The sequence below is a fragment of the Camelus ferus genome, chromosome 9 (genome assembly GCF_009834535.1).
Source record: "Camelus ferus isolate YT-003-E chromosome 9, BCGSAC_Cfer_1.0, whole genome shotgun sequence".
Classification (NCBI taxonomy): Eukaryota; Metazoa; Chordata; class Mammalia; order Artiodactyla; family Camelidae; genus Camelus; species Camelus ferus.
In genome coordinates this window covers 9,355,579-9,376,349 of record NC_045704.1, presented here as the reverse complement: position 1 = coordinate 9,376,349, position 20,771 = coordinate 9,355,579, and the positions used below count along the sequence as shown (strand labels likewise).

Sequence of the window (20,771 nt, the reverse complement as noted above, 5' to 3'; positions counted from 1 at the left end):
CTGGACTCAGGCATCCATAGGGCAGTGATGGCAAAAGGGAGGCCATGAGTGTAAGAATGTCCCAGAAGTGGTCAAGGGGTGGAGGCAGCGAGCCTGGCCCCAGAGAGAAAGAAGGGGGAAGGCTCAGAGGGGCTGCTGGCCCACAGGGTGGGAACCCACTGCAGGCACTCTGGAGAGGTCAGGAGGCTGGCTGTGGCTGCACAGGTGTCAGGCCCTGTGCTCAGATGCTACCTGGGTGACCTCACCAAGTGCTCAGACAGCCACCATCCCCCTGCTGTGACTCAGAGCTGCCTTGCTGCGTGTCATCTCCGCTTTCCTCCTTTCCTGCAGCAGCACCACCTCTGTGCAGGCCAGAGGTCTGCAGGTTGAGGGAGGTTGCCCAAACGACGGGCCCCCTCCTGTGGCTTCCAGCCCCGCCTGTCTGGCTGAGTCCACACCCTGTGCCCTCATTTGCCCCTCTGCTTCTCAGGTTGTGGTCTGAGAGAGGGAGCCGGGGCCAAGGTCAAGGGTGGAGCCATCCCAGGAGATGTCACATCTGGGATGTGCCCTGGGTGGGCTGGTGAGGGCAGCTTGGAGGGAGAAAGGGGAGTGAATGGATCCAGTTCTCCCCTCAGCTCACCCAGCCCCTCCCCTCATCCCACCTCTCCTGATACTGGGACTCTGGACCATCTCTGTTGACTGCCAGGGAGACTGAGGTGACGCAGGTCAGCAGGCTTGTCCAGGGCCGCCCATAAGTCATCAAATGATTAGTAATAGCCACCTTTGAACCCTGGGATTGAATGGGGCCTTATGAGATCACTTCAGGCAGAGTCTGGGGGTCCAGGCTGCCCCAGGAGGCTGACAGCTTCAGACAGAAACTGTCAAATCCAATCCTCCCCATGCCCAGGACACACACCCATCTAGGGAAGGACCAAGGTAGAACCCCAGGGCTCCAGGCTCTGCCAAGGGTCACTGCTCAGCCTGGCGTGGGGCCGGGGTAGGGGGTGGTGTGGAGGTGGCTGGAAAGGTGACATTTTGAGGGATGTCTGGAATCAGAATGAAAGTATTGTCGTCCCCAAGCTTAACTGAACACAGACCCATTGTCCCAGTGGGTCAGGGGCAAAAAACAACAGACTGGAGCCCTGGTGTCCTAAGCTCACAGTCAGGAAGGGGCTGGTGGGAGAAACTGAAGTGACGTTTGTCTGATCAGAGGAGGAGGCTGCTCCTGGCTGTGGACAGGGTGCTCAGCAGACCTAGGGGATAAGTGCAGAGCACTCTGCTGGAAGGGGCTCACGTGATGGAGATGGGGATGTACTGGGAGGGAAATGGAGTTAGAAGGGGATGCGGGAGTGAGGGAATGGTGGAGAGCCAGAAAGGATCAGGAGCAGGAGAGGGTGGGCTAGGGGCAGCGCTGGGTGGTACATAAAAGACTTCTTGGGACTCGAGATGGGATGGACTGGGGGAGGAGGGCCACAGGAATCCCAGGAGCGGGCTGGGGTTGTGGTCCAGGAGGAAAAGAGGGTCCTGCGTGAGGAGGTGGAGGGAGGACTTAGGTGACAGGTAGGTGTGGGAGTTGAGAGGCAGGGACAGCAGGGAACTATCCTGGTGGGCAAGTGTTGGGACTCAGAGAGAAAAAGGGGACTGGGGGAGTTGGGGAGGGGTGGGAGGGGCTCGGCTTGCTCCTACCCTAAAGATCTGACTGTCCTCCCTCCATCCCTGCCCTGATGCAGCACAGTCCTCCCTCACCCCGCCCACGATCAGAAGCAGTAGTGTTGGCTGCAGGGCTGACACAGGGAGGACGTCCCCATGTCTCACTGACCAGACGTTAAGAAAGATCAGCGATAACAGCTTTATTTGCGGCTTGGAGATGGGGCCGGCGGCGAGGGCGGGTGTTGGGGTGGTAGGGTCCATTCTCTGAGAGACGAGAGGATGCGGAGGGTGTCACTGGGGCTGATCCCTCGGAGGAGCCGCGCTCAGACAGTCAGATTTTGCCAGCGAAAGTCCCGTTCTTGATCTGCTCTGTCCAGCGCTGCACCTGGGAGAGTGGTGGACGAGAGGGAAGGAGGTGGGGAGCGGGCGCTGGCTCAGCTCACCCGGGCCATCCACCCTCGTCCGGCTCGTCGGTGCGGCGCCCCCCTGTCCACTCACCCAGCTCATGGGGCACAGCGAGTGGTACACGCGGAAGTAATACTCGCAGGGCTGTGTGCTCTTCCCGCGGCGGTTCATGTTCTTGACGCAGCGGTGGTAGTCTGCCGGGTGGGGCGGGGCGGGCAGGTGGCCGGGGACGGAGCAAGCAGGTGGCACCGCACGCCCTGCCCCTCCCGGCCCGGCCCCATCTACCTCGCCCCAGCCCCTCCTAGCCACGTCCCTCCAGAAAGACCCGGAGACAGCCTCCTCCCGGTAAAGCCCCGCCTATCCCCCCTCTCACCCAGCCCTTCCAGGACTCGTTCATTTGCCTTCAGAATAGGCCCTGCCCCTTCCAAGACCCGGTCCCACCCTAACCTGCAGGACCCCTCTCCTCCCTCTACTAGCCAGGCCCTGACTATCCCCCCCTCACCCCGCCCCTCCACGACTGGGACCCGCCCCTTCCAGACCAGGCCGGCTAACTCCGCTCCCCCCTCACCCTGCCCTTCCACGGATCGATCCCGCCCCTTTTAGACAAGGTCCCGCCCCTAAGGGGGTAGGCCACGCCCCTTTCGGCCGAGGCTCACTCCACTCCCCACCCCAAAGGTCTCCGTCCTCGCGTCGGGGTCCTGGACCCTCTCCCCGTCCTCAGGTGGGGCGCGCCCCTTCCTAACTCCCATCGTCTCTCACCCCTCCCCCTAACTTGGCCCGCAAGGTCTTACCCAGGAAGTTCTGGTAGCAGTTGCGGGTCTGGTTCTGGTTGGGGAAGCGTGGGTCGAAGGGTGGCGTCGGCCATCTCCCCTTGGAGGGCACCTGGCAATCAACATCCAACATCCGCAAGGCTGGCAGCTCCTGCTTGGAGGGAGAGGGCTCTGTGGGTTCTCTGGGGCGCCCCTCGCTCTGACCGGCATCCAGATTCTGACCATCACCCCGAAATCCAGTCCCGGTTTTCACCCATCTTGCCCTCACCAGGCTGATGTCAGCGGGTCACTGGGTCAGCTGAGTTTGTGGCTCCGTCCGGGGTGCCCCTCGTTTCTGAGTCTCAAGGGTCCCAGCCCAGGAAAAACATGACCCCTCTGCCGGATTGGCTGGGACCCCCGGGACCCCAGCCAATGGGAGCCGCTGCGCTGCAGGGAACGTCCTGGGACAGGGGCCGGGTCGGTGTGGACCACCCAGGTCCCGCCTCCAGCCCAACGCCCTTCTTGGGGCCGGTGCGCGCGCGCACACACACACACACACACACACACACACACACACACACACACACACACACACACACACATCCAGGCGCCGCTTTTGCCGAGTCTCAGACTCAGGCTTTTAATCTCTGCGAAAGTGGGCCACCCCGCGGGCTCTCCCCCGCCCCGCCCCCCGCCCCCCATATATAAAGGTACAGGTAGTTCTGGTCGCTACCGGAGAGGGAACATGCCCTGCCCGGCCTGTTCAGCACCCTGCTTCTTACAGTAGAGGTGCACAGCACCTGGGGGCCTGTGAGGAAGAGGAAAGAGCCAGGGTGGGGTCTGAGCTCCTGGACTCCAGCGCCAGGTCTAAGGTGGTCCGCGGAGTGCAGGGACTACCTGGCCAGCTGGGCTTCTCTGGACACTTGGCAACTGAGGTTGAGTGGCCCCGCATCCGGCTACTGAGGCCACTGGGAACTGTGCTTGCTGGAGAAAGAAAGCCGGAGAAGGCTTTAGGGGATCAGCAGGGAGACAGTAATGAGTGCTCAATAAATATATGCTGTCGAGGGGGTCCTGCTCCTGGACCCGGCTGGAATCTGGGTCCCCACCATTGTCCCTCCTAGGCTTCTCTCCTTCCTGCCTCCTTAGCATCAACTCTGGACCTTTCACCCCCACATCCAAATGCACTAATCTCTCTTTCCTGTCAAGAAGCCCTCTCTTGTGCCCCATCCTATACCAGCTTCTTATCCATGTCTCTCCTCCTCTTTCAACAAACTGCTTGGAAACAGCTAGTCTAGTCCTCCTCTCCGATTCCCCTCTTTACATACATATGTACATATATATGTAGTGAGAAAATACACCACACAAAATTTACCGTTGTAACTAACCATCTTGAAGTGTACAATTCAGTGGCATTAATTACGTTCATAGTGTTGTGCAACCACCACCACCGCTAAGTTCCCAGAACATTTTCATCACCCCAAAAGGAAACCCCCTACCCATGAAGCAATCACTTCCCATCCCTCCATCCCTTCCAGCTCCCAGCAACCACCAGTCTGCTTCCTGTCTCTTTGGATTTGCCTCTCCTGGACATTTCATTCAAACAAAATCGTACACTATGTGGCCTTTTGTGTCTCACTCCTTTCAACTCAGCCTCATGTTTCCAAGAGTCATGGCACGGTGATCCCCGACTTCCTGTGCTCCCTTAAGCCTGCCCCATTCAGGTCTTTGTCCCCACCCCCTCACTTCCTTACTGACAAATCCAGAGGCCCTGTCTCACCCTGTCTTCCTTCACCTAACCGCAACATTGACGCGGCTGCTCCCATGATGTTCCTCAGTACTTTCTTCACTTGATGTTCAGGATGCCCCAGTCTCGTTCTTCCACGCTCCCTCTGACTGGTTCCTCGTTCCTTGAACACCTTGGTCTCCGTCTCCGCCTACGCTCACTGGCTGGTGACCTCCAGCCTCATAGCTTGCAGCAGCTGTGCATGTGCCAATGACTCCCTACATCATTCCAGACTCATGTGTTCAGCGGCCTACCCCACATCCTTACCAGACATCTCAGAATCAAGATGTCCAAAACAGAATTCTTAATCTTCTCCCTGATACCTACTGCATGCACAGCCTCCTAGACTGCTGCGCCTTCCCAGTGTCTCAGATCCCAGACCTCGAGATCACCCTCGATGTGACGTCAGCATACCCAGCCCAGGGGCTGATCTTTTGGCTCAACTATCAGAGTATCTCCAGAACCCCACTGCTTCTCAACACCTCCATCCCCGCCCCTCTTGTCCAAGCCACCATCATCTTGTGCCTGGGTCATTGCAGCTGCCTTCCCACCATTCTCCCAGTGTCCAACCTTCCCCAGCTACCTTCTCTAACTTCAGCCAGAGAGAGCCCTTTCCAACATAGATCAGTTCCAGCCGTTCTGCTCAAAACCCTCTGGCTCGCTCAGCGTCAAACCTAAAGTACTTAAGATGGCCTGAAGGTCCCATGTGATGCTGCCACGCCCATGACTCCTCTGACTGCAATTCCCACTCCGGGAACTCCTGGGGTCCCTCTTGATCCAACACATCATGCACACTCCTTCCTCAGGGCCTTTGCATTGGCTGTTTCTTCTGAAGGGAACAAATTTCCCCAGATGTCCACTTGGCTTGCTCCCTCCCCTCCTTCAGACCATTATACAAATGACACCAGCTCACTGAGGCCTCCTGGACCACCCAGTCCAATACTGGAACCTGCTTACCCCACTCCCAATCCCCCCTACTCTGCTGTTTACCCAGAGCCCTATCACCTTCTAATGTACAATATAATTAATATGGATTTTATTGTCAGAGTTCCCAACTTCAGCGCCGCTGATATTTTGTGTGGAATCACACTTTACTGTGGAGCACCATCCCGTACATTGTTGGATATTGAACTGCGTCCCTGGGCTCTACCCAAAAGATGACAGGAGCACTCCCTCCCCAAATTGCTCAGTGCCACATCAGGGTGTAGAATGATGCCTGACACTCACTATACATTGAGCACACGAAGGAAAGTGAGAAAAAAAAAAAAAAAAAAAAAAAAAGAGGGAATGACCCTCTTTGCCCTCATGGATAATGGAGCTGTTAGTACACTTTAGCTGTCACCCCAAATACCTGGGTGAAGGAGCGAAGACGCCCAGTTCCTTCTTTATCTTCTCTACCTTGGAGGCCGTGTCCTTCATACTCTCAATTTCCAAGAGAGTCGGCAAGAGAATCTCCAAGGATGACCCCGCAGTGGCCACAGGACTCTGGTCTGGCGCCCTCGCCAGCTCCTCAGATACCCTCTCAGGCTGCTGGGAGACCCTAGCCGCCGTCTTTGAGATGGGGGTCATGGAGACGGGTGACTCGGGTATCTCCTCCCACCTCATTGCGGGCAGAGGGATGGGAGTCTTGGAGGCAGTATTCATCTTTGGGCTGCTGGTGGCACGCTTGGGGCGGGGGGGCACTTTCAAAGGCCCCCTCGGGTCCCAGGGCACCTCCTTCACCTCGGCCCCTGGACACATGTCCCCCTCCACCTCTGCTTGCAGACCTGTGTTCCCCTTCACCCAGGCCCCCAACAGTGGCTGTTCCCTGCCCACCGCTGGTGTCTCTTCCAGCAAGGACACCTTGGTGGGGCTGAGGGGCAGCGTGCCCATTGTTGGCATGGCAGACACCTGGAGAGTGGAGAGCCAGGAGGGTAGACTGACCAGAGCTGGGTTCAAGGGGTGCTCCTTGGAGCCGGCAATGATCATCAGCTTGGCAAGGGCGAGCCCTTCCACAGAGAAGGGCCTGGCCTGCCCCTGCGGGGCTTCCTCGATGGCCAGCTCCTGGGTCTTGACCCACTTCTTCTGCTGCCCCACCTCCTTGGATCTGAAGCCGGGCATGTCCACAGAGATTGCCTCCTTCATCGTGTGGACCTTGTCTTCCAACTTGCCCTTGCCCTTCAAGCCATCCACAGTGATCTCCTGGGCTCTGCTGATCAGGACTTCCTCCGACTCCTTCTCGGTGGTAGTGAAGGGCAGTCCCAGGGATGTCTTCTGAGTCCTCATCTCCACCACGTCCATCTCCTGGGTGCCCATCAGCACCACCAGCTCTGGCTTCTCTTCAGGCTTGCTTTTCTCAAGCACATCCCCTCCATGACTTCCCACGGGCAACATGCCAGCGTTGGCAGGCCCCAGTGTCGTCCGGTGCTGGGCAGGTGAGGTCAGAGCCTTCTGGGATGGGGTTGGTAGGAACAGAGATTTCCTCTTTGGGGCAGGGGGGGACACAGCCTTCAGGGGAATAGCACGTGCATGTGGGACCTTCCGAGGTGGGGCCGGCACCGCTGGGGCCTTGTGGGGAATAGATCCATGAGGGGCCTTCCGAGGTGGGGCGGGCACGGCTGGGGCCTTGTGGGGGATGGCAGGTCCATGCGGGGCCTTCCGAGATGGGCCAGGTATGGCCAGGGCCTTCTGGGGAGCAGTGGGGTGAGTTGCAGCTTTCCTGGATGGAGCAGGCACAGCTGAGACTTTCTGGGTCTGGTCAAGGATGAATGGAGCCTTGTAAGAGGTGGCAGGGACAGCTGGGGCCTTCTGGGAGGGTGGTGGCCACAGCTTCTGTACAGAGTCTGGAGTCCTGGCTTCCTCATTGTACCTGGGGAAGGAGGGCTGGGGGGCAGGGAGGTGTAAGTCGGTCGGGTGGGTGGTCCTGCAGAGGGAGGAGGTGGACAAGGTGCTGGACTCAGGGTCCATCAGGTCTTCCATGTCCTGCTGCCACAGGTACATATCCAGGTGATCACAGGAGCCCAGCAAGTGCGTTTTAGGGCTGTCCACCGAGACACAGCGTGAAGGGGTCTCAATCAAACCTGCCAGGCATGTGGCCGCTTCAGAATTAGAGCAACCCTGTAGGTGGATGGAGGGGCAGGGAAGGATGGTCAGTGCCCAAAGAGATGCCCAGACCTAGGGCCCAGCCCCCTTCTCCCTCGGACCCAGAGGTCCAGACCCTCAACCCCTCCTCCCTCAGACCCGGCAGTCCAAGCACACCAGCCCCTCCTCCCTCAGATCCAAGTTGGCCCCAGCCCCAGTATATAGCTGCCTTGGAAGGGGACTCCATGTGGTTGGCTGTGTTGGAAATGATGCTGAAGATAGTCCGAATGGTGATGCTGGGCTTCTCTGGGTGGGGAGAAAGCAGTCTGAGCCCTGGGCAGAAGGGCTGGAACTTCAGGGGTCCAGGCACGGAGGCAGAGGTAGGGATGTGCTCACCGGACACTTGGACTTGGGCCTGTGGTCTGTCAAGGCAGAGGTCCATTTGGGGCCTGTAGGGGTGATTTGGTGTGACTTTGGCAGCATCTGAGCCGGGTCGGGAGAGGCCCCCACCCCTCTCCCCATGCCCGCACAGTGACAAGATTCAAGCCTACTTCTTTCTGTGGATTTCTTTCTTGTGGCAGAATGGTCCAACTGCGACCAGACAAGAGGCATGGAGTCACCCACTGCCTGAGACTTGAATTTGCGCTTGAGGGTCTGGCAGAGAGGGGCGGGTGGGAGGGAGGGCAGTCAGGAGGCGCAGCGCCTAGGCCCCCCACCCCACCAGGCCGGCCGGGGCCTGCTCACCTTGGCCTTCTTCTGTCTCTGAGTTGTCAGCGTCTTGTAAGGAAAGGTGGGCTGGACAATCGTGACTGGAAAGAGACGGGGAGACCTCACATCAAGGACCTCGACAGGGATGACACGGAGAGAGGCCCAGAGGAGGCTCCTGGGCGCTCAGCCAGGGAGAGGGGGCAAGAGCTGGACTGCAGAAGCTCTGTCCATGCCTGGTGGGGGCGGGGCTAAGACTCAGGGGAGGGCCTGATGGACACCCAAACCTGCTCACCTGATCGTCTGTGGTGGGACTGTTTCTGTGGACAGAGAAGGGGGCAGTCAGGAGGAGCGAGCTCTTCTGATTCCCACATCTCCGTTACCTACCCAGCCCGGGACTCCAGACCCCCAGCCTCTCCTCCCTCAGACCCAAGGGTCCTGCCCCCCCAGCCCCATTCCTGGCGATCCTGGACTTTGGGCTTTTGGTCCTGGCTCCCTCTGGAATCTAGAGCTATGAACTGCCCCCAGGGGTCTGTGGGGTCAGGGCCCCACCTGGAGGCGCCAGGTGGAGGCAGGAGGTGCCATGTTGGCCAGGTCCATGGGGGGCACATGCAGGGTCCTGGGGGCCCAGGAGGTGGCGGGCTGCTGGAGCAGGTTGATGAGGCGGATCCAGCGGTCGAACAGAAAGCCAACCTCATTGTCAGGGGCATCCAGCTCAAGGTAGTAGTAGCGGCCTGTGACTAGGCGCAGCTTCAGGCGCCAGGCAGTCAGGTCGTGGACGTAGAGGTGGACCAGGTCCAGCGGGATCATCCTGGCAGAGGCAGGAGATGGAGGCGGTAGAGCAGGAGATGGGGGCAAGGTGGCAGGGGATGGGGAGATGGAGGCACCTGGTGAGGACGAGGTTGGAGCATTCCCTGCCCTCTGGCGGCTGGGCCATCAGCAGGATGTCTGGCAACACCAGGCCTGGCAGGGAGGCAGCCACGCCCATGGTCACTCGGTTAGTTCTGTGGTGCACGAACACGGGGGCCCCTCGGTTGGTCACCTGGGGGTCCAGGGAGAGGGGCTGGGACCACTCCTTTATGCTCCTCTGGTACCCCCACACTGAACCCCCCACCACAGAGCCCCCCAGCTGCCTCGTGCCCGCCTAGGTCCACATTCCCCAGCCCAGGGGGTCTTGCTGCCCTCCTGCCCCTCTCTGCCCCCAGGGTGCAGGGAGCCGGGGACCTGGACAAAGTTACTCTCAAACATGGGCAGCGGGCGAAGGGGCAAGTATTCGCCCTTCTGAAGGGTCTTCTGCAGCTCGCCCAGAGTGGGGACCCACTTCAGGGGGCCCTGGAGTGGCTCCAAACGCCTGATGTTCCGGAGCCGGTTCATGGCGGCTGCAAAAAGGATGGGTCACCCGGGGCACAGAGTAAGGGACTTGACATACCGGTCCATGACCCCCCCAGCCCCCCGGCTCCCAGGCCCCAGCCCTGTGGGCTTCATGGGTACCGGGAACTCAGCGGTTCCAGAGGATGGAGCTTCCCCAGGGCTTGGACATGGCCCTGCAGGGGTGGTCAACCCTGGACTGGGGGAGGAGCCTTCGGTGTTGGGGCTTTGTGACCTCATTGGTCACAGATTCTTCCTGGGAACTCTCCTGGGGCCAAGGGCTCCCTTCTCCCGCAGGAATGTATCCTGGAGTCTTGGGGCTGGGGTGGATGAATCAGAAGCCCCTGCTCCAGACCCAAATTAATGGCAACCCAGGGCCCTGGGAGGGTCCATCAGGGATATTGTAAATGGATAATTAAACAAAAGGATTTTGCGTCTTAAGAGAGGAGAACTGAATTACAGTCTCAACTTGCCACTGACCCTTCTCTAGACCCTGGCTAAGGCCCATACCCCCACAGGGCCTCAGTTTTCCTGTATCTAACTTGTCTGTGTCTGCGGCAATGGTGGCTCTACATTGGTTATAAAGAAAGGAACATGAGTTTGGAATGAAGCAGACCTTTGGCAGAATCAAATTCTGTCTCTCCCTAGCTCTGTGTGACTGTAAACAACACACATTTCGCCAGGAGCCTCAGTTTCCCTCATCTGTAAAATATGGGGTATTGGAGGATACAGGGGGTCCTGTAAGTACTTAGAGCATGGCCCAGAGCAGGCGTTCAATGAATGGTCACTCTTGTCCCCTTCTGAGGGCTTTTGGGGTGGAGGAGGGGGGCTGATATTCTGTCATTCTAAATATAGTGTTTATTATTTTTTAAAATGTGTCATGCAAAATACATGGTCATTGTAAAAATTCTGGAAAATACAGACAAGCACAAATAATGAAAGTCACCCACCATCCCACCCCCACCTTCTACCCTGAAGTGGCCGCTGTCAACGTTTTGGTGTATTTCCTTCTAGGATTTTTAAATGGCCTATAAAAGGGGGATCACACAGTGGTTAGCAGCTGGCTCCCTCTGTTCTAAAGCGGCTTCTGTAGCATCCCTCTTCGTGGCTGGTGTATTCTATCACACGGATGCCCTGTCATGTATATAACCATCCCGCACTGTTGGACATGTAGGTTGTTTCCAGTTCGCTGCTGTGAACACTGCCAAAATGAACAAATTTGAGCTTGCAGTTTTGCCCTGTACTAGTACTGTTGGTCACGGGGAACCTTCTGGAACCTCCATTAAATATTTATTGAGTGCCTAAGAGGTGCTGGCCACCAGGTGAGGCTCAGTCCCTGCCCCTCAGAGCTCACCCTCTCTGGGGGACTGACAGTACCCCCTCTGCTGCCCTGCCCACTCAGGGCCCCCCAGGGACCCCAGCATCCAGCCCCTGGCCCCCAGAGAAATCATCTCTAAGTGGATGTGTATGACAAATTTAATTCCCTCTTCTTCATCTCATAAAGGTTTCTCACATTTTTGTACAAAAACCCAGGCCTCCTTTCCCCCTCCCTCCCCACCCCAACACAAAAAGTAATTGCTTAATAAATAATACATGCTCCTGCCCAGGCCCAGAGGGGTGGGTCTCATGGAGACACTGTGGCCAGACTCCTTAGAGATCCAAGAATCCAGGACCCCAGTTCCCTCCTCCTCAGAGACCCCCGAGTCCACCTGCCTCCCACCCACCCCCTTAAATAAATAAGTATAAATAAGGCACAGATCCACCCCACTCCCACCCAGGTCTCCTGGATGGATCACCTCTGACTACAGGGAGACAGTGGGGTGGGGGGTCCTCTGGCTGCAATGCCCCCAGTCCCAAAATAAATAAATAAATAAGATCTGGCTTTGAAGGATGCTGGTGGCTCTGGGTGGAGGGTCACAGCCGAGTCTTCAGCAGCAGCAAGCCCCGGACAGCCCAGTCGAGGGTCAGGTGCAGCCCCCCAAGGATGGCATGGGCTGCCCGGATGCCTCCCCAGGCTGAGGACGGTGGGGCCAAGGGGGGTGCCGGTGGGTCTGGGGGCGCCTGGGGCAGGGCCAGGCGGGACATCTGTTGGGAGAGGACGGAGGGTTAGCAACAGTCTGGGGTGCAGTGGGGGTTGGGGAATGGGGTGGTTGGGGCCTGTACTGAATCAGGTAGGGGGGTGTCCAGGTTGCATATTTCCACAGCATCTCTGGCCTGTGAGGTGGGGTGTCATCTGGGTAGGGAGTTCTTCAGGATGTTGAATTCAGCAAATTGAGGCTGGGGTGAAAAGGTGGTGGTCTTAAGGCTGGGATTCCAGGGCCATGTTCATGGGGCTTGGGGTGAGGTCTGTAGAGTCAGGGCTGGGATCCTGGAGCTAGGTGAGGGCTGAGGGTTGAAGTCTGCGGTCAGGCCCAGGATCTCAGGGCTGAGGTCTTAGATGTGGGGTCTCTAGGCTCAAGCTCAGGGACTTGTGGGTGAGAGCTGGTCTCTCAGGTCTGGAGTCTCAGAGCTGAGAGTTGGAATTTGAGTTCCAGGGTCTTTGGGGTCAAGTCCAGGAACTGCAGTCTGAAATCTTACAATCTCAGCGTCTTGGTTCTGGGACTTTGAAAGTCAGCATCTTGGAGTCTTAAGGACTTACAACCTAGATCTGAGGTCTTGGGGATTCAGGGCTCGGGGTCTGGGGTCTTCCAATTTGAGATCTCAGGGTCTAGGTCCTTGAGGTCTGGGGTTTGCAGTTAGGGTCTCTAGGCTGGCTTTGAGTTGGGGTCCATCATCTTAGGGTCTAGAGCCTTGAAGTGTCAGGATCTCAGGGTCAGGAGGTGAGGGGTCTTAAGGTCTGGAGGTTCAGAGTGTCCAAGTCTTAGGGTCTAGAATCCTCTTGTCTTTGGGCCAGTGTCTCCAAGTCTTGGGGTCAGGGTTTGGACTCTCAAATCTTAAGGTTTTAGGGTAGGAGTTTTGGAATCATGAGATCATGGGGTTTATGAGTCTCACGTGAAAATTTAGAGTTTCAGGGCAGGATTTTGGAGTTCAGTGCCTCAGGGACAGAGTGAGGATCTCAGAGCAGGTCTGGGATCTGGAGTCTTGGGGTCTTGGGTCTCAGGGCCAGGTCATCATACCAGGAGCTGCAGCCGGCGCAGCAGCCGGTCCAGCCGGGCCTGCAGAGCACCCAGTTCGGGCTCCAGGGTCCGCAGGGAAGGGCCTCCTGCCCTGCGCAGCCACTGCACGTGCCTCAAGTAGGAGAACAGGTCTGCCCGCAGCCGTGTCAGCACTCCTGGGAGCTGGGGGACATGCGGGGGCGTCAAGGAGCACTTGGCAATGCCCACTCCGGTCCCCAATTTCCTGCACCCCCTTCACTGCCCAGCTCCCACTTTTGCCCCATCCCTCTCCCCTGCACTTACCTGCAGGGCTCCCAGCGCCCCTGCACTCATGGCCAAGGTGGGGAGGGAATCCAGGTTGTGGTCTCCGTCAGCTGGAAATTTGTCTCTCTGGGGGGAAAGAAGCCATGAGAGGGACCTGGCTCAGCTCCAGGAGTCCCTCCATCCTCCACGACAGGCCACACACACACACACACGCGCGCGCGCGCGCTCACACCCCGGCTCTGCCACCAGCAGGGTAGCCTAGAAGCCCTCCTGACTCTGGGTCTTGGCCCCAGCGCATCCCCTCCAGTCTCTCCTACCAGCTGTGAGGCCAGCTGCCGGGTGTCCGCCAGGAGAGAGCGCGTCAGGAGGACGGCGCTGTCCAGCTCAGCCCGAGGGTCTGGGGAGGCCCGCGGGGGGCCAGGAGGTGGCCCTGGGGCAGTAGCTCTATCTGGCCACAGGCTCAGTGCGACCAGGACCAGGCAGCAAACACCTGGGGGCAGGAGAAGAAAGAAGGCTCAAGCCGGACTCGTGGGTCTGAGGGAGGAGGGGCTGGGGTGGGGGTCCTGAGTCCCAGGGAGGAGCGCCCAGGGCACTTCGCAGGGCCTGGGCGGGTTTCCCTCTCCCTCTCCGGCTCTGGCTGCCCCGCCCGTCGGAGCAGACGCGGCCCTGGGCGGGTAGACGGGCCGGGCGTCTCCCGTCCGCCCCCGGACGCCGGAATCTGGGCCCCGGGGCGGGGCAAGAGGGGGGAGACACAGGCCAGAACCTGCCCCCTCCCCGGGCTCAGGAGCCCGAGCCGGACTGAGAGCACGGGAAGGAGACCGGGACAGAGGCCCGGAGGCCCTGACCCCTCCCCGGGACACCCCCCCATAGGCCCGCCAGAGTGGACCGCGGAAGGCCGGTCCGCAGTGCCGGGGATGCCCCGCAGCACACCTGGGCGGAGAGAGGGAGAGACGCGGGCACGCCGGGCACGCGGCGGGGAGAGAGGGACCCGGCGGCGCTCAGCGCGGGGGCTCCGGCCCGCTCCCTCCGCGGCCACCCATCCCCCAGCTGCCCCGCCCACCCCGCCCGCCAGCCAATCAGCGCCCCCCGGGCCGCCCCGCTCCCGCAGCACACCCCCAGCCCGCCCCCTGAGCCCTCCCAGGCCGCTGTCTGTCGGTCTGTCCGCATCTGTCTGGCTCTCTGGTTTCTGTCTGCACCCCTGTCGCTCCCTCTCTCTCCGCCCCTGGGGTCGATGTTCCGGGCTTGCTCTCACCTCCTTGGGCTCTCTGCCTCAGTTTCCTTCCTGGAACCTGTCTGTCGGAGTCCCTGGGTGTCTGCGTCCCTCGGTCCCCGCTGGCTCCCCGGGATTCCCAGGGCTTTTGGGATCACCCCCTGGCATTTGTATCCCTGTCTCTCCCTCTGAGTCTCCATTTCTTTCTTCCTGGCGCTGCGCTGAAGGTGTCTCGGCGTCTCTGATCCGTCCTTTCATATGTCCCTCTGCCAGTCCCTTCTCTAGGCCTCCTGCTTTCTCTGAATCTTCTTCCCTCTCCGTCCCTGCGTCCCCATCGCTCTCCTCTGTCTCTCTGTCCGATTCCGCTGTGTCTGTCTGCTCCCCACCCTTCCCGCCGACGGTCCCTCCCTCCTCCCTCCCTGTCCCCCCTCTCCAGGAACTTGAACCAACTTACTGTTCATGTCCCCACAGGGCAGGGGTTCCCCAGGGCAGGGGGCAGGGAGCTGGGGGCCTTTAACCCTTCCCTGTCCGCTGCCGTGGGAGCCCTGGGGGTCAGCTGGGCCTCGGCCTGGGGAGGGGAGGCATGTGCGTGTGAGCAGAGAGGGCCGCGGCAGTGAGGGAGTGTGTACGCCTGGGGGGTTATATAGGGGGCCGGGGCGGGCGGGCGGGGGGCAGGCGGCAGGGGAGGGCGGCCTGACACATCCTGACTCACCCTCCCTGCCTGCCTTTTCCATTCAGACGGAGCCGGCTGCCTCGCAGGGCTCACGCCGCCGCGCTCGGAGGAGGGCACGGAAGGAAAAGTTGGAAAAGTTGAAAAGGGAAAGGGGGGGGTGGTCGGAGAGGGGCTGGTGAGGTCATTGGCGTCCCCTCCCTCCACCTCCTCGGCCGGCCGCCGCCAGGGCAGACACACTCAGCTCAAGAACTGGGGCCTGGCTGCAGGCGGGGGTCCGACTGGACCAGGACAGACAGAGAGATGTGGCAGCAGGGAGAGATGGGGATGGGGCCACAATATGCAGGCCTGGGGAGATGGAGGTGTGAGAGGAAGAGATTCCCAGGGGCAGAGAGAGAGATGGAGAGACTGAGACCCAGACACACAGAGAGATGGGGACACGGGACAGAGATGGGGAGTCTGAGATGCAGAGATAGAGATACATGGAGAGATAGAGACAGCCAAGGAGATACACCACAGGAGCAGAGGAAACCAGGAGACAGAGGAGAGGTCCTGGGAGTCAGAGATAGCAAGCAAGATGAAGACAGCAGGAGAGATTTGCAGAGACCCAGAGAGACCCCCAAAAGAAAAGAGATGGAGACAGGGTGTGTCAGAAAGAAGAGAGGCAGGCAGCAGAAAAGGGAGACACGAGGCAGGGTGGCAGAGATGGAGAGGCCCCAGGAGGCAAAGATGCCCAGAGGGATGGAGATGCTGACACAAGGAGGAGTCAGCAGTGGGGACAGACTGAGGGGGAGCCTTTCTCCAAGAGACAGGCTGGGACATGGTGAAAGGGAGCCAGAGGCAGAGACAGGGACCAAGAGACAGAAGTTGTGGAGACCTAGTATAGGTAGGACCTCGGGCACATGGCTTCACCTCTCTGTGCCTCAGTTTCTCTATCTGTGAAATGGGGACACCCCGGGCACCTCCCCCTTCCCAAACACCTGGGTGAGGACAGAGTGAGTTCAGACCACACAGTCAGCTCTCAGTAACTGTGAACCATAGCTATTCTTGTGGTTGATGTTTATTAACACACCCAGGGAGACAGAGAAAAAGATGCAGGTTCTGGGAGAGATGGAGATGGTGCGAGCCAGACAGTGAGGATGAGGAGACCTGGACAGGCAGCTCAGAGGGGAGCTGGAGACCAGGGCAGGGCAGGGAGAACACCAGGCCGAGAGGTGGAGATGCAGAGAGGGTTTGGAGCAGGAGATGCAGATTTGGGAGGACAGCGATGCCAACACAGGCACACAAGGGAAGCACCAGATATATGGAGCGCAGCTGGCCCAGGGGATTCACAGCAGCCAGTGAGGGACCAAGACAGGGACCCAAGTCCGCAGGAGTCCCCCTCAACCCCAGGGAAAGGTGGCAGAGAAGGATGGAGCGGACTGAGAAGACAAAAGGTGAAAAGGACTTCCAAAAGTCTCCCCTCCTGGCCCCTGAGACTGTGCTAAGCGGGAAGGGGGCTCTGGGGATGAATGGCGGCTGGAGTCATCCCCCTCCCCTCCCCCACCACTGAGGGGACGACTGCTCAGGTCCCCAGGGAGGTGAGGTCACAGCCCCCCCATGGTGGGACATGACCTCATCGACTCAGGTAAGAGCTTGCTCTGCCTCTCTCAGTCTGTCATGGCCACCCCTTCCAGGGCCCCCCAGGGGCCCTCCCCAGCCCCAGCTCACGCTGGGACCCAGGCCTCTGACCACTGGTTCTCCGCCCCTCAGGGGGCCTGTTTCCGGCTGAGTCAGCGTGGGGGGCCCAAGGCTGCGTCAGTGAGGGGAGAACTGACGTAGCCCCCCCCCCCAGACCGGCGGGGCCAGCCAAGGTGACTCAGGCCACCAGCCTGGGGGATGGACTGGCCTGAGGGGATCGGGGACTGGGCCTGAGGCCAGCATGAGAGCAACAATAGGGATCTGGTGATGGCAGCCCCTTCCACCTACAGGGAACCAGGGGTGCCAACCCCAATCCCACTGCTCCAACCCAGGATTTCAAGACCCCAGATCCTCCTCCCTCAGACTCAGGAGTCCAGACCCCCAGCCCCTCCTCCCTCAGACTCAGGAGTCAAGTGTCTAGTCCCTAAACTCTAGTTTCTAGAAAGGTGGAGAAACCTTGTGCTCATTCTGCAACTTGGGGAGCACTCGGCTGGGGAGGGTCAGGCGTTTGGGCCTGGGTTAGTGTGCTCTGCCTAGTGCCAAGCCCCTCGTCCTGCCTCAGCCCTCCCCCAGTGTGGCTGCCAGAGGCCCAGGGAGATGCTGTGGGTACGGGGCAGGAGGGTGGGGGATTGCTCTGGATTCCTGGGTCTTCTCCAGGGGTGGGCACACTTGGGCTACTTCTGTGGAAAGGACAGCAAGAAGGAGAGACAGAGACATGGGTGCCGAGGTGGAGAGGCAGGGTAGGGGACTCACAATGACAGAAGATGATAGTGACAAACAGAGACACAAGAGCACAGAGACCAGAGGTAGAAGAAGACAGAGATGCAAAACAAGTTGGGACCCACAGAGACACAAAGAGACAAGTTCAGAGGCAAGGACTGGGGGAGACATGGAGCCTAGGGTCTGAGGAATGGCCACAGACGTGGGGGAGATGCCACTAGGATATGACGGGGGACCCCAGGGGGTCCTTGCTCATGTGCTGGCCCTTGGGTGAGGTGGAGCTGGCTGGTGTGAGGTCAGCAGGTCCGAGGCTGTGTGTGTCCGTCTGTCTGTCCCTGGGGGGTCCTGTCTGGCCACTGGGGGGTGACGGGGCAGGCGGGCCGCAGAGGCAGACCAAACCTGTCATTAGCGGTGAGGGCCGTGACGGGGGCCCCCCTAGTCCCAAGCCGCGGTCCAGGGCCTGGCGGCCCCGCCCCCCACCCCCTCCTTGATCCCTGAGGAATCCCGGGAATTGGGAAGTGGGTCCAGATGATGTTGACACAGGAAACGGTCAGCAGCTGCCCGGCCTCAGCCCCACAACCCCTCTGACCCCCACCCCCGGCCCCCTGCCGAGCCCCCTCTGACCTGTGTCATCTCTGACGAAGGCAGCCCAGGGCCCACTCAGCACCCACCAGGATGTTTACAGGAGATGGGCAGGACAGGAGTCAGCCTCACAGGGCTTCCTGAGAAATGGGGTCTGGACTCCTGGACAGCTGCCCTCAGACCAGGAGTCTGAGCCCTCTGCCCTCCTCCTCCCTCAGACCCAGGGGTCCAGGCCCTCAGCCCCCTCCTCCCTCAGACCCAGGGGTCCAGGCCCTCAGCCCCCTCCTCCCTCAGACCCAGGAGTCTGAGCCCCTAGGCCTCCCTGCCTCAGACCTGGAAGTCCTTACCACCAGAAACCCCCTTCTCTCGAATCCAGGTATCCAGACCCCTAGCTCCCCTTTCTCTCAGACTCAGGATCTGGACACAAAGACACACTGCCCCAGGGGAGCTGAGCCCCGTCCCCACTCTGAAAAGTTGAGTCAGGTTCAGGGAAGGACCAGGGTTCATGTCTCCAACCCAGTCCCCAAATTGACCGCCTACCCCACCACTGCGAGGGACCAAACCAGGAGCTTGAGGACCTCCACTTGGATCTGTTTCCCTGTTTGCAGGTGAGGAAAGTGAGACTGAACTAGGAGAAGGGGCTCTGGGCCCATGAGTCACTCTCCCCTGGCACTCAGATCGCTCAGATCTCGGCATGGCCCAGCCCTCCATTACATATTCCCCATGGGGAGGGCTGGATGCCTTTGGGACCAAGAGACCCCTGGGCATGTGCTCTGGCCTATGGCATGAGCCCCATTTTCTCATCGCCCTCCTAGGTCTTCTGGTTGCTAGGGGGCCTCCCTAACAATGGGGCTCAGTGAGGCCTTCTGAGCCCCAGGGCCCCTGCCCCTGGTTGCTAGGGAAGGCCCCCAGCAACCAGATCTCAGGAGCCTTTGGGCTACCTAGAGCTGCCTCGCAGGCATCAGGTTACTAAGCAGAGGTATTCCCTGGCAAAAAGGTCTCCGGGTGCCCACCCCTTGGGGTCCTCCAATTGCAAGGAGGAGACAGACGCCTTAGACTGCTACTTGCTTTCTGCCCAGGGTGCTAAGGCAGCTCTTCTAATGCCTGGGCCCCACCTCCACCACAAGGCCCCCTTCACCTGGTTGCTAATGAAGCAGCCCCCTAGCAACCAGGCATGACCAGGCCAGTGTGACCCCTCTTCCCTCTTCCCCAATGCTAACGGGGCTCCCCGGCAACAGAACTTAGAACATTGGGGGCCAGGTGGGCGGGGCCAAACCGGTTGCTGGGGTGATGGCCTTCAAGGTCTCTCCCCACAGAAGCCCCAGGAGTCTGGGGAGGCAACATGGTGGGCTCTGGGATCCCAGCTTTGGGCCTCTTCCTGCTCATGCAGGGCTCAGTAGGTGAGCCCTGATGGGAGGGTCAGAGTGGAGCAGGGAGCCTCCCCAGCCTCCATACAGCCTCCCAACACTGTCTTTTTCTTTCACAGATGGGAATGGAATCCAGGGGTTCTTCTATCCGTGGAGTGAGCAGTAGAGGAAATCCTGGGTCCCCAGGGACAGGGAGTCCAGACTAGACTCTTGGGTCTAAAGGGAGAAAGGGCTGGGGTCTGGACCCCTGGGTCTGAGGGAGGAGGGGCTGGAGGTCTGGACCCCTGGGTCTGAGGGAGGAGGGGCTGGGGGTCTGGACCCCTGGGTCTGAGGGAGGAGGGGCTGGAGGTCTGGACCCCTGGGTCTGAGGGAGGAGAGGCTGGGGGGCTGGACTCCTGGGTACTACACACTAGTCAGGCAGCCCCAGAGCCTGGTCTTGGGGTCAGGCTCTGTAAGGAAGGTGCCCCTCGTGATTGGTCCCCAGGCTGTGAGGGAGATGTGTGGGACCGGGAGAGCTGTGGGGGCCAGGCAGCAATTGAGAACCCCAATCTCTGTCTGCGTCTACGATGCTGCTACCGCGATGGGGTCTGCTACCACCAGCGGCCGGACGGTGCGTGCCTGGGAGCCAGGGCCGCTGGGCTGGGGCGTGGTGGCTGGGACCCCTGGGCCTCACCCCTCCCTGCTCTGTGCAGAAACCATGCGGAGGAAGCACATGTGGGCTCTGGGCTGGACGTGTGGAGGCCTCCTCTTCCTGATCTCCACCGTCTGCTTGTTCTGGTAAGTGGGGTCAGGGCTCACGGCTCCGGTGCCCCCGGGAGGCAGGTGGACAGCATGGCTGAGGGTGTCCCCTCCCCGCCAGGTGGGCCAAGCGACGGGACATGCTGCGGCTTCCAAGGTTCCTGAAGGACAGGTGCAACCTGTCCAGGACGGTCTCTCTGTTATCCAAGGACCGGGGGACTCTGAGTGAAAGGAAGACGGCATCCATCGGCAGCATTCCTGCTTCCCTGCCTGCGGAGGGGGCACTGGACGTCTCAGGGGGCGAAGGGGAGGGGACAGGAGAAGGCGAAGACACAGAAGGTGGGGAGGATGAAGATTAGGTGCACCCTCGGGGGACCTCTCAATACAGATAAAGCACACAGATGTGTGGTCTCTTTTCTGAGAAGCATGAAGCAGGGGGCAGCTGAGACCCGGAGGCAGGGAGTGTGTGTATGTGTGTTTTAGGGGGACCTGTGCTGATGGGGGTGCTCGGTTGATCATGGAGGCTGTGAGCTGAAGGGCATCTGGAATAACAGGTCCAGGGCTCAGTGGGGAGGAGCCAAGCTGAGGGGCACTTGGGGTGATAAGGGGGTCTCTGAGCTGATTGTGGGGGCCTGGGTTGAGTGTAGGTCCTGGGCTGTGGATATGGGGATCTGGGCTGGGGGATGGGGTGAGTGGCGGTGGCCTGGGATGATGGGCCAGCTTGGTTGAGGGGTGTCTGAACTGGG

The 20,771-nt window shown here is 59.9% G+C and overlaps 4 protein-coding genes across 7 annotated transcripts; 1 reads left to right on the top strand and 3 right to left on the bottom strand.

The window, feature by feature from the left end:
- Positions 1 to 1,809: 1,809 nt before the first annotated feature.
- Positions 1,810 to 3,373, bottom strand: LOC116666021 (cytochrome c oxidase subunit 6B2). Its single transcript, XM_032487971.1, has 4 exons — positions 3,073 to 3,373; positions 2,826 to 2,955; positions 2,128 to 2,228; positions 1,810 to 2,014 (listed from the first exon to the last, which is right to left on the bottom strand). Exons 2-4 carry the CDS (start codon positions 2,935 to 2,937, stop codon positions 1,961 to 1,963), a joined length of 267 nt encoding a protein of 88 aa, XP_032343862.1. The 5' UTR covers positions 2,938 to 2,955; positions 3,073 to 3,373; the 3' UTR covers positions 1,810 to 1,960.
- Positions 3,374 to 5,668: 2,295 nt separating this feature from the next.
- Positions 5,669 to 9,705, bottom strand: FAM71E2 (family with sequence similarity 71 member E2). Its single transcript, XM_032487366.1, has 8 exons — positions 9,556 to 9,705; positions 9,219 to 9,373; positions 8,884 to 9,142; positions 8,627 to 8,651; positions 8,371 to 8,435; positions 8,178 to 8,280; positions 8,023 to 8,075; positions 5,669 to 7,662 (listed from the first exon to the last, which is right to left on the bottom strand). Exons 1-8 carry the CDS (start codon positions 9,703 to 9,705, stop codon positions 5,905 to 5,907), a joined length of 2,568 nt encoding a protein of 855 aa, XP_032343257.1. The 3' UTR covers positions 5,669 to 5,904.
- A 959-nt stretch (positions 9,706 to 10,664) lies between these two features.
- IL11 (interleukin 11) lies at positions 10,665 to 15,216 on the bottom strand. 3 transcript variants are annotated; one of them, XM_032487878.1, is made up of 5 exons: positions 14,723 to 15,216; positions 13,376 to 13,548; positions 13,098 to 13,184; positions 12,816 to 12,977; positions 10,665 to 11,784 (listed from the first exon to the last, which is right to left on the bottom strand). In XM_032487878.1, exons 1-5 carry the CDS (start codon positions 15,000 to 15,002, stop codon positions 11,614 to 11,616), a joined length of 873 nt encoding a protein of 290 aa, XP_032343769.1. In that variant the 5' UTR covers positions 15,003 to 15,216; the 3' UTR covers positions 10,665 to 11,613. The 3 variants fall into 3 exon arrangements, with proteins under 3 accessions (XP_032343769.1, XP_032343770.1, XP_032343771.1); XM_032487879.1 differs by lacking the exon at positions 14,723 to 15,216 and adding an exon at positions 14,311 to 14,701; XM_032487880.1 differs by lacking the exon at positions 13,376 to 13,548 and having other exon boundaries at positions 14,723 to 14,881.
- Positions 15,217 to 18,120: 2,904 nt separating this feature from the next.
- TMEM190 (transmembrane protein 190) lies at positions 18,121 to 20,601 on the top strand. 2 transcript variants are annotated; one of them, XM_006187025.2, is made up of 5 exons: positions 19,263 to 19,320; positions 19,407 to 19,442; positions 19,772 to 19,897; positions 19,980 to 20,064; positions 20,147 to 20,601. In XM_006187025.2, exons 1-5 carry the CDS (start codon positions 19,263 to 19,265, stop codon positions 20,382 to 20,384), a joined length of 543 nt encoding a protein of 180 aa, XP_006187087.1. In that variant the 3' UTR covers positions 20,385 to 20,601. The 2 variants fall into 2 exon arrangements, with proteins under 2 accessions (XP_032343843.1, XP_006187087.1); XM_032487952.1 differs by lacking the exon at positions 19,263 to 19,320 and adding an exon at positions 18,121 to 18,528 and having other exon boundaries at positions 19,772 to 20,064.
- The last annotated feature ends 170 nt before the right edge of the window (positions 20,602 to 20,771 follow it).